The sequence below is a fragment of the Octodon degus genome, unplaced genomic scaffold, assembly GCF_000260255.1.
Source record: "Octodon degus isolate 3935 unplaced genomic scaffold, OctDeg1.0 scaffold00148, whole genome shotgun sequence".
NCBI classification, from domain to species: domain Eukaryota; kingdom Metazoa; phylum Chordata; class Mammalia; order Rodentia; family Octodontidae; genus Octodon; species Octodon degus.
The window spans coordinates 4,518,306-4,531,003 of NW_004524724.1; the positions used below are offsets into that span (position 1 = coordinate 4,518,306).

General features: G+C 44.2%; 2 protein-coding genes across 2 annotated transcripts in view; one reads left to right on the forward strand and one right to left on the reverse strand.

The window, feature by feature from the left end:
* Slc25a32 (solute carrier family 25 member 32) overlaps window positions 1-3,033 on the forward strand; it is a gene marked incomplete at its 5' end in the record, with an annotated part of 13,492 nt that extends 10,459 nt beyond the window's left edge. Inside the window, 4 exons of the mRNA XM_023702343.1 lie at window positions 23-94; window positions 1,122-1,235; window positions 1,535-1,680; window positions 2,474-3,033. Coding sequence (XP_023558111.1) covers window positions 23-94; window positions 1,122-1,235; window positions 1,535-1,680; window positions 2,474-2,612 — 471 coding nt within the window. The remainder of the gene's footprint in view (window positions 1-22; window positions 95-1,121; window positions 1,236-1,534; window positions 1,681-2,473) is intronic.
* Window positions 3,034-7,816: 4,783 nt separating this feature from the next.
* Cthrc1 (collagen triple helix repeat containing 1) overlaps window positions 7,817-12,698 on the reverse strand; it is an 11,033-nt gene continuing 6,151 nt past the window's right edge. Inside the window, exons 3-4 of the mRNA XM_004642275.2 lie at window positions 12,333-12,549; window positions 7,817-8,309 (exon numbers count right to left, since the gene is read on the reverse strand). Coding sequence (XP_004642332.1) covers window positions 8,167-8,309; window positions 12,333-12,549 — 360 coding nt within the window. The 3' untranslated portion in view covers window positions 7,817-8,166. The remainder of the gene's footprint in view (window positions 8,310-12,332; window positions 12,550-12,698) is intronic.

The following is a 12,698-nucleotide window of genomic DNA, read 5'->3' on the forward strand; positions in this document are numbered from 1 at the left end:
TGATGGTGTAAACTCCACACAGCGACAGTATAAAGGAATGTTTAATACTCTTGTGAAAATATATAAGTGTGAAGGTGTGCGTGGATTGTATAAGGTAATGTATTATGTGTATGTTTTGGACAGCTGAAAATTGGAATTCTGTTGGGGCTGTTGTCTCACTCCCTAGTGCCCTGTATCAGTCCTTAAAAAACGCAAGGGTAGGCAAGACACAGTTTAATGAAAATAGAAATCTAGTTCGTAATGTTGGAATTTCACCCCGAGGTACTGATTCTCATTACCATAGATGTGTCTGCAAAACCCTAACAGGAGAGCTGTCTGAAACCTTGCCAGGTGTCTTCAGTAAATCAGGAGAAGAGGCCAATGAGTCTTAATAGAATCTTACTGGGAAGTTTATTCATCTGAAATTCCCAAAATATTAAGTAATAGCGCAAGGGCCTGAGTTCAATCCCTGGTTCTGCCAAAAACAAAAAACAAACATTTAGCTCTTGAAGTAGTAACAAAACCCCCAACTCCTTGCTTTTGTGGTAGTTTTGAAACTTCTTCCTAGTGCCAGTAAGATGTTCTGTGACTTAGATAACTCCTTTTCTCTCCAGTCCCACCTTTCCACCCTCCACTCCCCCTCATGCTTATCCCACAGTTTAAAATGAAAATAAGACTCATTGAAGTTTAGTGTTTTTAACTAACATGCAATAGCCTCTAAAATCAGTGAGCTTGGTCTTGTGACTGACTGAGCTAGGGGCCGAATAATAGAAAGTAATCATTGTTTTGTGTTTCTTTCAGCATTTGTCTTACTGTTACAGAGTATCTGTGTTCAGTGCATTGAATTGTCATTGCTTGTACTTTATTTTCTAGAACTTAACCTTCCTCTCATACTGTAGTTCCTGGTAGTGTAGGTCATCTTTATGTGTGTACTATAAAAAGGAAAGCTAGCATAGGAAAATGTAAACCTTAACTTAGAAAATAAAAGAGTGCTACCGTTAGCCTCATATTAAAAAGCAATTGATTTATACAAAACTTAAATGAATTTTCTTTAAGTGTTACGTAAACAAGAGAGAAAATGTTTTACTTCCACCTTTCCTCGAAAATGGCCTGACTTTGCTTTATTCTGATTGTTTCCCTAGGGCTTTGTGCCTGGGCTATTCGGAACATCCCACGGCGCCCTGCAGTTCATGGCATACGAGTTGTTAAAGCTGAAGTACAACCAGCACCTCGAGCGACTGCCAGAAGCCCAGTTGGTACGAGGGCTCTTGGGAGAGTGACATGATGCACATCTGATGGGGGCAGGGGGTGCTACTGTGCACACTAGTAGCGCTGCTACCCTAATGATACCTGCTCTGCTGCTGACTTTGTTCAGATTTCAGTAGTTTATAGGCTGATGGCAGACAGATATTAAAACAGAACCCTGTAATCACACAAAACTTGCCTTTAAGGAGGGGAAATTCTGTTTTTTATGTGTATTTTTCTGTATGATTTTAATGCTTACGTTTGAAAGAAATCCTGTCTACAGAGAAACATGTTTTTGTTGTCACTTTAGAGCACAGCCGAATACATATCTGTCGCAGCACTTTCCAAAATATTTGCAGTGGCAGCCACGTACCCATACCAGGTGGTGAGGGCCCGTCTCCAGGACCAGCACATGTCCTACAGTGGGGTAGGGGACGTGATCACCAGGACATGGAGGTGAGCGTGCAGGGCCTCTTCCTGTGGCACCCTTGCCACAGGTGTACAACACGGACTGCTTCTTTACGCAGTCTCTGCTGCTCATCTCATCTCCGCAAGGCTTCTTCATTTGACAAGTTAGACTGTATGGACTGATGGGGTTGCTATAAAGATAAAACTGTTACTGGGATGGTGGCGTGGGTCTATCATCCCTGCTACTCAGGAAGGGAGGCTGAGGCACGAGGATCACAAGTTGGAGGGTAGCCTGGGCAATTTATTGTGACCTCATTCCAAAAACTAAAATGAGACGCGTGAAAGTGCCTTGAGCCAACGCGGCAAGTTGCTAGGCCCTGTCTCCTGTTCTAAGCCAGTGGTGGTGAACCCATGGCACACATGCCGCAGTAGGCTGTTCCTGTCATCGAAAGCTCTGAAAGGTTCGCTGTCACTGTTCTAGGCACCAGAACGATAATGTCTTTGTGCGTGTGCTGTGTTGATTGTTGCATAGCATTTATGAGCTGTGAGCTTTTTAATGCCCATGTGAGATCAGTTAAAATTCCTCCTGCATGTTTACTCATTTAAAAGCATTGAAAGAAGATTAATTTAAAACACTTGCCAGTTTGTTTTTGCACCATCCTCATCTTCTTCCTTGGTTCTTGGAAGAAATGCAGGCTCCAAAGGTGGCTCAGAAATTACATCCTTCGGTGCACTGGAGTGTGAGGTCTCCTGCTTCCTTCACACCCTGTGTCAGGCCAAATCTGTGTTTTCAGGCTTGCTATTTAAGAAATTAAGGGTGCACCTATTTTTCTCTCTACAGAAAAGAAGGCATCAGTGGATTTTACAAAGGAATCGCTCCCAATTTGATCAGAGTGACTCCAGCCTGCTGTATTACCTTTGTGGTCTATGAAAATGTCTCCCATTTCCTACTTGATCTTCGAGAAAAGAAAGTCAGCTAAAAGAGGAAAACTCCAGAACCTCTGCCCAAGGCAGTAACAGGCTCCTTCAAGACAAAACTTAAGACTAGTGCTGCACAGCCCCGTGACTCATAATCGGAATTGGTCTGTGGGGTTAGAAGCCAGGAACTGCTGGGCCTTTGCCAGAGGTTCTGCCTTCTGCACCTGTGTGGGCTCGGCTGCCTCTGCTGACGGCTTCCTGCCACATGATGCCAAGCCAGCAGCAAAGCTGTTTCTCCTGCATCATTCAAGCAGAAACTGCCTTGCACCCCTTCTAAGCTGTTTAGAGGAACCTGCTGCTTTTCCTGACCTATTGCCTGGATTGCCTTTAAAATTGACCTTCATGCACTAGCAAGCGAGTGGTTTTGTGGGAGCGTGCTGGTGCCCCCAGGGTGATAACCCATAGAGTGAGGCACCACCCAGACGCCTGCTCCTGCGGCCCTTTGAAACACCCAATAGCTGTTGTCACTAGATGTTTCTTTTCAGAGGCACTTCCATAATTTACAATGTAATTTGACTTACTTTTGGCATAAGTCCTTAATGTTTAAATTTATAAAGTCTGACCTTTTCAGATTCAGCAGTGTCAGCCTTTATTTAGTATGCATAGCTACAAATCACTTACCAGAAATGCTGAGTAACCTGGGGGTGGTGCGCGTGCCCGTGATCCCAGCACTTGAGAGGCTGAGAGGAGGATCCTTGCGCTTTCCCGACCAGCCTGGGCTGCAAAGTGAGCTGAAGACCAGCCTGAACTTCGTAGTGAGGCCCAGCCTCAAAAAGAAAAAAAAATGCTGAGAAGATCAGCTTCTGCAGATGCTAGAATGTTTGGAATGTGTTTATTAACTGAATGGGAATGAGAAACTTCTTTCATTTTTGGATTTATGGATCTAGATCCTAAATAAATGATTAACTTACATTGGTTGTTCAAATTCAAGTTGAAATACAAATTACATTAATGCCATTATTGATTTTATTGAAACAAGTCATCGATGTTTACATACACAGGCCTCCCCTAAATGTGGTGGTGCACACCTCTAATCATAGCACTGGAAAACTGAGACTGGTGGGCTTCAAATTCAAGTCCAGCCAGGAAAAATTAGTGAGGCACTGTCAAAAAGGATTGGGGATGCGGGTCGGTCGGAAGACCCTGAGGTCGCTTCCCAGAACCACACGGGAGAGGCAGCAATGCTGGTATCATTTCATTTATCATAAACATCTGAGCTCTGTAACATTTTTGTTTATTGTAAATAAAACATTGGGATTTTTCAGAATCATTTAAATGGCTTTTTGAAAACAGGTCTATTTTTTATATGTTGGAAATGAGATCATTTTAAAATAAAGATGATAAAGTACCCAGTTTTTCATAGATTGTAACACAGGAATATTTTGTGTGATTTTTTTCATAATTCTGGATATTTCAATTCATATGTAATACTGACAGTCCTTAAGTAGGAAGATGTCACATTTCCCTGAAAATAGCTATTTCCCCAGACATAAGACCAAGTCTTAGAATTTTTTGCTTCCAAAGATACAGTAAGGCCAGGGATACAGCTTAGTGGCGCAAGCAACTGCCTAGCAATTGCGCGGTCGTGAGTTCAATTCCCAGTACCAAAAGAAGTAGTAGGGTTTATTTTCAGAGGATATCATTTTTCATGTAAAAATCTGTTTATTCATGTATAATAATCTACATTTATTCAAATACTGTGATGTCATCTAAAACACCATCCTAATTTTCTAAACCCAGAATTCAGGCCTAGATTTCTTGGGGCCGACTTCCTATAGAAACATTGGCCCTCATCTGCCATGGCGGCTCTGTACACAAGCACAAGTAGCTCGTGTTTCATCAATACACACATGTTGAACTGTGAAGATTCGTATTAGACACAACTGCGTCCACTGTCAAGTGCCCACATTATTCATTCACTGTGTCTGGAGTTAACCTGGTAGTAGGGTGGGCGACCAGGAAGAGCCAGGCTGGCCTTCCAAGTTTAACTTCCCTTTTTCTCAGCTTGACCCGTGGGAAGAGAACGTGGAAGGGCAGTCCCATGGCTCTGCCCTGTGCTCTGCAAAAGGACCTGTCCACCCCAGGAGAAAGGGTCGGCTGGTGGCCTCTAGTGGGTGCTCATCAGCTCCTGGTGGAGAAGGTAGGGGGCTTCCTGGAGTACTGGTTCTCCAGTGGTTCATTTCTGCAGACCCCGTTGGAAGTCCTGGTTATCCTTAGCTCTCAGATCTCTTCTCTCATCCCTGGGGTCATGACTTGGGCACACCATTGCAGTAGTCACTGTACATACACGGTCACATACCATACAGTGGCTGTTTTTGCCACTGAAAGTACACAGCTGAGTGGCAGTGCCTACTGAGTGTTGGGTGGCTATCACCTCTGCACATCTAAAGTATTTCCACCTCACCGGAGTGGCATCTACGCACTGAGCAGTTGTTCCTTGTGTATCACAAATGCTGATCTGCCACAACTGGAGCCTTTTGTGTGAGGAGAAATGTTAGGTCATGTGGTAATTCTGCATCCGCTATATATTTCCATAATGGTTGTATCATTTTATGTTCCCAGTAGCAATTTATCAGAATTCTAGTTTCTCCACCTCTGCCAACAGTCATTGTTTTTCTGTAGCCATCTTAGTAACTTGCATTTCCCAAATGGCAAATAATACTAAGCATCTTTTTAAGATGCATCCCTGTGTGTTTCTGTTCTTGCAGTATATTTTTTGAAGAAACTGTCTAGCTTCCCAGAGTCTGGATTTTGCTGAATATTCATCTGATAATAAACATGTTCTTTTATCCTCTGTATTTCCCACAAACTGATACATCTGGAAGCTAAATCAGATTCAAGCTTGATAGTTTCTTGGGAAAACTACCTCTTGGGTAGTGGTGTGTAATTTTATTGACTTGTCTGTTGTAGGAGTGTCTTAGTAGTTTTTTGTCTGTTTGTTTGTTTTACTGGGAAAATATATCTTTAGAATTAGTCAGCTGGACTCAATTTAGATGATCCCAATTTTGTTGGCAACATCCAATGCATCATAATCAGGAGCCAGTCGAACATATGCCTTCTTCTCTCCATCAGGCCTGAGTAGGGTACTGACCTTGACAACATCAATGTCACAGAGCTGCTTTACAGCTTGTTTGATTTGGTGATTATTGGCTTTGGCATCCACGATGAACACGAGTGTGTTGTTGTCCTCATCTTTTTCATGGCTGACTGTGGTCGGGGGAACATGATGATGGCATAGTGGTCAAGCTTGTTTCTCTGGGGGTGCTCTTCCAAGGGTATCTGGGCTTCCTCTGGAGCCGCAGGGTCTTAGCACAACGGGACATTTGTATCTCTGCGGCTGTGGATGCCTTTCAGCACAGCCTTCTAGGCCTTTAGAGCTTCTGCTACGGCTTCAGCTTTGGGAGGGGCAGGGGCTTCCTTTTTCACCTTCGGCACCATCTTGGTAAAAAGGCTTTCTCCATGTTTTAGGAGCTTACCAGTCATTGATGAACACTGTTAGACCACTTAATTCATAAGGGATTGAAAGATGTTCTAATGTTGCTACTCTTCATTCACTAGCTGTACAGTAAATCCCCAACTTGCAAACATACCAAATGTGAACTTTCACAAATACAAACGGACCTCACTTTATGAACCATTGTAGATGCAAACAAAAGCAGCTCGCGTGTCTGCTGGACACTGTTGTGGTGCTGCTGCTGTGGGCTCGTTGTACGGCGCCACAGTGCACAGTACAGCCCAGGGTGTCCAGGAGGAAGAGCAGTGCTGCTGTGGAGGTGCTGCTCGGAAGTGCAGAGCAATAACCATGGAAACAAAAGTGAAAGTAGTTCATTTGCAGTTACTGTACTATACCACCCCTTTAAGGTTCTAGTAAAAGAATTAGTTGATTTACAGGTTTGTTTGTTTTAATATTCATTTATTTATTTAGTGTGTGTGTGGCCAGCTCAGCCCACCAGGGGGCGGGGCTGGCTGGCATGTGGTGCTGGGGATTGAACCGCGGTCCCTGTGTTTTGCTTAGCTTAGCTTGTTCTAAGTAGGTGCTTTAGACCACTGAGCCATCTCACCAGCCCCTGTTTTTTGTTTTTTTTTAATGCTTTACATTGTATGTTTGTGTCAATGGTATATAGGTAAGACTCACTTTGTCCAACTTACAAATAACTTCCAAACATTCTCCCAGAATGGAATGTTTTGTTTTTTGAGACAGGGTCTCACTCTGAAGTTCAGGTGGCCTTGAACTCACAGCAGTCCTCCTGCCACAGCCTCCTAAGTCCTGAGACTAAGGCGTGAGCTGATGTAAACGTAGGCAGTGGGGCCTACTTGGAGGAGCAGGTCCGGGGAGCCTGCACTGCCACGGGTGATGTGCGTCGGTGCCAGCTGCCTCCTGTCTGACTCCTGTCTGCCGCGAGCGAAGCAAGTCTCTCTGCTCCCCGCCATGATATTCTGCTAAGCACAGTGATGCCCCAGAGCAGTGGAGCCAGTGGACCATGAACTGAAACCCCTGCTACTGGAGGGGTTTGGAGCCCAAATAAACCTTTCCTCAGTTACGCTGTTCCTCGGGTCTTTTGTTACAGTCCCAAATAGCTAACACACTGACTCGCGTCGGGGAGTCCTTACTTCCTTTTACTAGGAAATAGTGTGCAGAGATCAGAGTTTGGCTTCCCAGGTCTGGTCATTTGTTCCCAGGCCTCTTCTGTAAACACAGCCAGGCAACATTGTCCCTATTGTTTTCTAGCTCTATCAGGGATAAAGCCCTTCGTGCATGCCTGCTGGGTCCCAGCCTCTACTTATCTTCATCAACCTGCAGCTGTCCAGACTGCAGGAATTCTTTCCGATCCCCTTAGAATGATCGCCCTTTGTTTGATATCTTCAACATTTTTATTTCTATGTATGTCTGATCCTTTCTACTAAATAAGCCATGGCAGGCCCAACTCCAGGGTTTTTTTTTTGTTTGTTTGTTTGTTTTTAACTCTTTGTTAGTGAACATAAAATTCCTAAAGTCCTCATAATACTTCCTGAGACCCAAACACCTTCTTTGTATCCCACCGATACAGAACCATACTATACATGTACTAAAAGTTCACATATCAATTGTTGAAGGAATAAATACAAAATTAAATTTATACTCAACCTTTCAGATACAAAGTACTAGCAGTTCCAACTTTAGTAGCAAGTAGGTTCAAGTTATTAAAATTGTTTAAAATATGTTTTATTTAACAGATATAAAACAACTCTAAACATTTACAACTTATACAAAGACCAATAACTTCTATATTTTCAAAACTGCTACACTAAGCAAACAGAAAAAACTAAGCGCCACACAAAATTCCGCACACTAGATGCAGGGAATAAGAACATGAAGAAGGTTTTCTAATCGACTAAAATTCTGAAGCCAGCTTTGATTGAAGTAAAATGGATACTAGATTTAAAAGCAGTGCGAGATCACACTTTGGTCTGTAAACATGGCTGACTTCGTTGTTTACTTAGATGTGTATGTAAAATAATTTTTAAATGCTGGAGGAACCATAATTAAAGGAGGTAGAGAATGAGAAATGAAAGGATTCATTTGGGGAGTTCTTCAATAATGATGCGAGATACTGAATTCCACCCAGTAGAAGCGTCTCCTTTGGGGTAATCGGAGCAGGTCCCCACCCAGATGGCAACGTCCACCAGGCCAGCGCCGATTCCTTCACAGAGGCCCTCCACTGCAAGACACAAGCACAGCCACGTCGTCCTTAGAACAGAGAGCAAAGCCACTCACACCGCACTGACTTGAAAGATAGATGGCAATTCTGTGTAATGTAAGGCTAATTAAAAGTTCTAATACATGATGAAAGTTTCATAATAAAGCTCCTTTCTCAGTTGGTACATACTTTTTTTTTTCTTTTTTCTTCGTCTTTCTCCTGTATTTTAGAGAAGATTGTACAGGATGTTCAGGGTCTCACTACTAGATCATAGTGGTTTACAGCCTCCCAAGAGCTGGGATTACAGGTGCACACCACCACACCCGGTCTCAATCACCATCACAGCACGTCCTGAGGATAGGACCAGCACGGCAGGCCCGGGGATCGAACCCCTGGCCCCTGCGCCTGCTTGTCGATGCTTTAATCTGCTGAGCTATTTGGCCAGCCCTTTTTTGGTCTTTTTTGACACAGGATCTGGCCATGCACTTCAGGCAGGCCTTGAGCTCACTTTGTATCCCAGGCTGGTCTGAACTTGTAACAATCCTCCTGCCTCGGCCTCCCAAGTACTGGGATTACAGGTGTGCACCACCATATCTGGCTTGTACATAAATATTTTTAAAGGTGCTGAAAACTCTCCAAAGATGCTATTTTATGATTTAAGCTTAACAGGCAGTTTTCTTACAGGTTTCAACCATAAAACTATAATTTGCGTAGTTAAAGAGACCACCTAAAACCAAAAATAAATTTATTTGACTACATAAAGAAAGCCTACATTTTAAAAAGACTTCCCAATGTAGTGAGAGGCCTGACCCAAGAGATACAAAGCTTTGTCATACAAGGCTCTTCTACTGCTTAGCTGTATGTTTGATTCACATAGAAGAAACCATAGTTATATTAGCAGAAAGAGATTCTAGCATAGTCACTATACCAGCTTTTCAACCTGGGACTCCCATTTCATGTAGAATTTCCTCCTAGTAAAAAAAATTTTTAAAAAACCAAAAACCTACTTTTCTTCTCTGTTTTGATGCTTTATAATTATGCCTCTTTACACACACACACCCTAGATTTTCACATTAATGTGCAATTTGCATTCCATTTTATCTACTGTCTTCACCCACGCCTAAAACTCATGACATTATAATAGGGTAAGTTGCCTGTGATGTCTGGGACTGCAGATTGGCTGAGTCTTTAAGAAAAAGGAAGAGCTGGCCAAATAGCTCAGTGGATTAAAGCGCCTGCAAGCAAGCACAGGAGCCCCAGATTCTATCCCCAGGGCTGTCGTGCAGGCCCCGCCCCTGGGACATGCTGAGACGGCAATTGAGACTGGGCGTGGTGGCATGTGCCTGTAATCTGCACTCTTGGGAGGCTGTAAACCGGCGGATCACTAGGAGTCCGATCCAGTAGTGAGACCCTGAACACCCTGTAGACCCTTCCCTAAAATACAAAAAAAAAAAAAAAGAAAAAAAGAAAGAAAAGAAAAATGAATGCTGACACAGAGGTAGTGTGGTGACTGGTTTGACCTCCTGTTTGTTGAGTTCAAGCACATCCCAGTTTTTACAGTTTGTGTCTAGATGTCCCCCCTTTGTCAGAAGTGGCTGGATCTGAGTGTGAGATGCTGGGATTAAGGTTATGTGATTACTAAATCAGTCCACTGACTGGTTTGGCACCACCCTAATCCTGGTAGTCTGGGTAAGATAAAAGGAGAGAGTCTTATCTCCCCTCTTGTTGTTTTTGCTGTGTTCTCCCACCATTAACAGCTGTCCCTCTGCCATGAGCCACCCTGCCTTGGAGCCTGCTGATTATGGACTAAAACCTCTGTAAACGGTGAGCTAAATAAACCTTTTCCCTTTCAGTTTCAGATATTTTCTATCAGCAAAGACAACAAAGTAACTGTGACACCAGCTGAGGCCCACAGTGGAGTTCTGAAGCAATGTGCTTCCAACAGCTGTCACACCAGTGAGTCTCCGGTTGCCCACTGGAATCCAGGGGCCTGGTTGTGGCCTAGGCCTCTCCCAGCACTGGGTGAGGGAGGCAGTGGGCACGCAGCCTCACCTCACCTGCTCTCCTCTGTGCCATGCCTGGTGAATATGCCCATGCTCCCCCAGACCTGGCCATCGAGGGCCTGGAGGCTTCCCCTTAGCGCCCCACAGCCTGTCCTGTAGGACAAGCCTGGGTTCAGCATGTGTCACACATGCAAAGAATCAAATGTTTACCTTGTGATCATTAATACACTAAATAATGTTTGTGTAATCAGGGAAAACATTAACATTTTGCTGTGATAACACAGTGCGGCAGCTTGCTCAGCATCTAAAATATGCAGGAGTTAGAGTTCTCAGCCGGTTTCCTCCTAGACACAGGTACTAGATGACATTCAAAGATTTGTCCAACCTGGGCACAGCCAGAGTGTTGTCCTCTGATATGCCAGCTGTCTACACCCTGCTGTCTTCCACTTGACAAAGAGTACAAGGAAAAGTGGCTTTGGAGATAAAGTTACCTTAAGTAGAAACTGTTATAACAACAGATTACTTGTGACTTTTCACTCAACTGATCATATCGAATATGTTTCTGCACAGATGGGGAAATGCTTTGTCAAATAGTTCATAGAGCACATGCATGTCTAGCCCACAGCCCTTGGACCTAGGGGATTAGGCTCCAGTAGATATTAACACATCTTTAAAGATAATCATAGAAAGTAGCTGTTCGTATCAACTAGTGCCTAACCGTGTCACTTCCTAATGATATTTGATAGACCTAGATTTTTCTTAGAGACTGCTTCTCAGAAGGGAAGCACTTCTTCTCTGGCACATGTTCATAAGGAAACTTTTTACTTTGATCACAAAGAGCCCTGTTTACAACAAGTAGGAGCTATGTGAAAAATCCTGGAGCTCAGGCTTCACCCACAGCCTGAAATCAGATCTCCTGGGGACACACTAACCACCCACCAGCACTGTGCCAAATTCCCTAGTTGAGAACTGATAGAGACCACTATGACACAGCCCTGAGCAGGACTTACATTAGCCAGCCGGCCTCCATATTTACTTGTGAGTCTGTCCCAGGCCTAGGCCCCTTGTCTGGAGATGGAAAGCGGACACACAGTAAGCTAACCTCCATGAATCACTGATCTCAACCGAGGCCTGCAGTGGCCGGGGAAGCTGGAATGCCTCAGAGGATGGTAGGCCTCAGCGGAGATCAGTGACTCCAAGACAAGGCCATGTCTAAGGACACCTGGCTCCAACCCCAACTAACTAGATAAAGGCTGCAGCTGCAGACTTCTCACTCATGGGTGGAGGGCTTCATGGAGATAACAGTTCTCCTAACATGTCTTATTTGGAGAAGTCTTTGAAGTCCTTGAATGGTCTTGTGCGATTCACACCTTTCTTTAGTATTCTCCCTTGTTTTGATAATAACTATGGGCCTCCCTGAGAAGATCTTTGTCTTCACCCCCAGCAAGTCTGTAATTCTGTTAGAGCAGTTTGAACCTCGTAGTGCCCTAAACTGATACCACTTGATTCATTTATTTAAGCCTTCCCCTCATTTGTGAGATTGCAGGCCTAATCAGTCTGCAGTAACTAAGGGATGATATTAATATGTTAGAGAACAACATGGATACGTCACTGACTTTCAACTCTGGACACATCAGATTCACCTTCAGGTCTTTACAAAATACATATCCTAGGTCACCAGGGGTGGTGGTGTAGGCTTGGGAGGCAGATAGACGCATGAGGATTGCCATGAGTTTGAGGCCATCCTGGCTATCTCATGAGTTCAAAACCAGCCTGGAGTACATAGCAAGATCCTGTCTCAATGACAAACAAACGGATGCTCATAGGGATTGAGTCAGTTGGTTAGAGATGGCACCCAGGTATCCATACTTTTCTTTAAAGATCCATAAGTAATTCTGAAGTGTATCCCAAGAAGAATCATGACCATGCCTGGCCAACTTACTATAGAGCTTGTTCCCAGAAGGTTAACAACCCAACATGATAGCAAGACTCAAACCCATCTCAGACCTAAGGCACGCTGCACGGTCACTACTGCACATACCAGAGGAAGTACGATGGATATTAATTGTTGAATTCAGTTCGGGGCTTCCTTGATCCAAGTAAATGATGGCTTCAATTGGCAGCGGGCCTGCACATTCAGCCCCGTTGAACGTGAAGTACCAGCGCTGGCAGCATGCGCTCCTGCACTTGAGCCGCAGCGAGCCGCTGAACAGGACCCGAAGTGCACTGTGGGAACGCATCTTGGTGAAGGTGCATTCCTGTGACAGACAAGGAGGTGGCCGAGAGTGTGGCCCACTTCAGTTAAAAACAGCATTGGGGAGCTGGGGAGACAGCTCAGTGACATAAGTACTTGCCAGGCAAGTACAAGGTCCTGAGTTTGATCCTGGTACACCGCCCCCCCTCACCA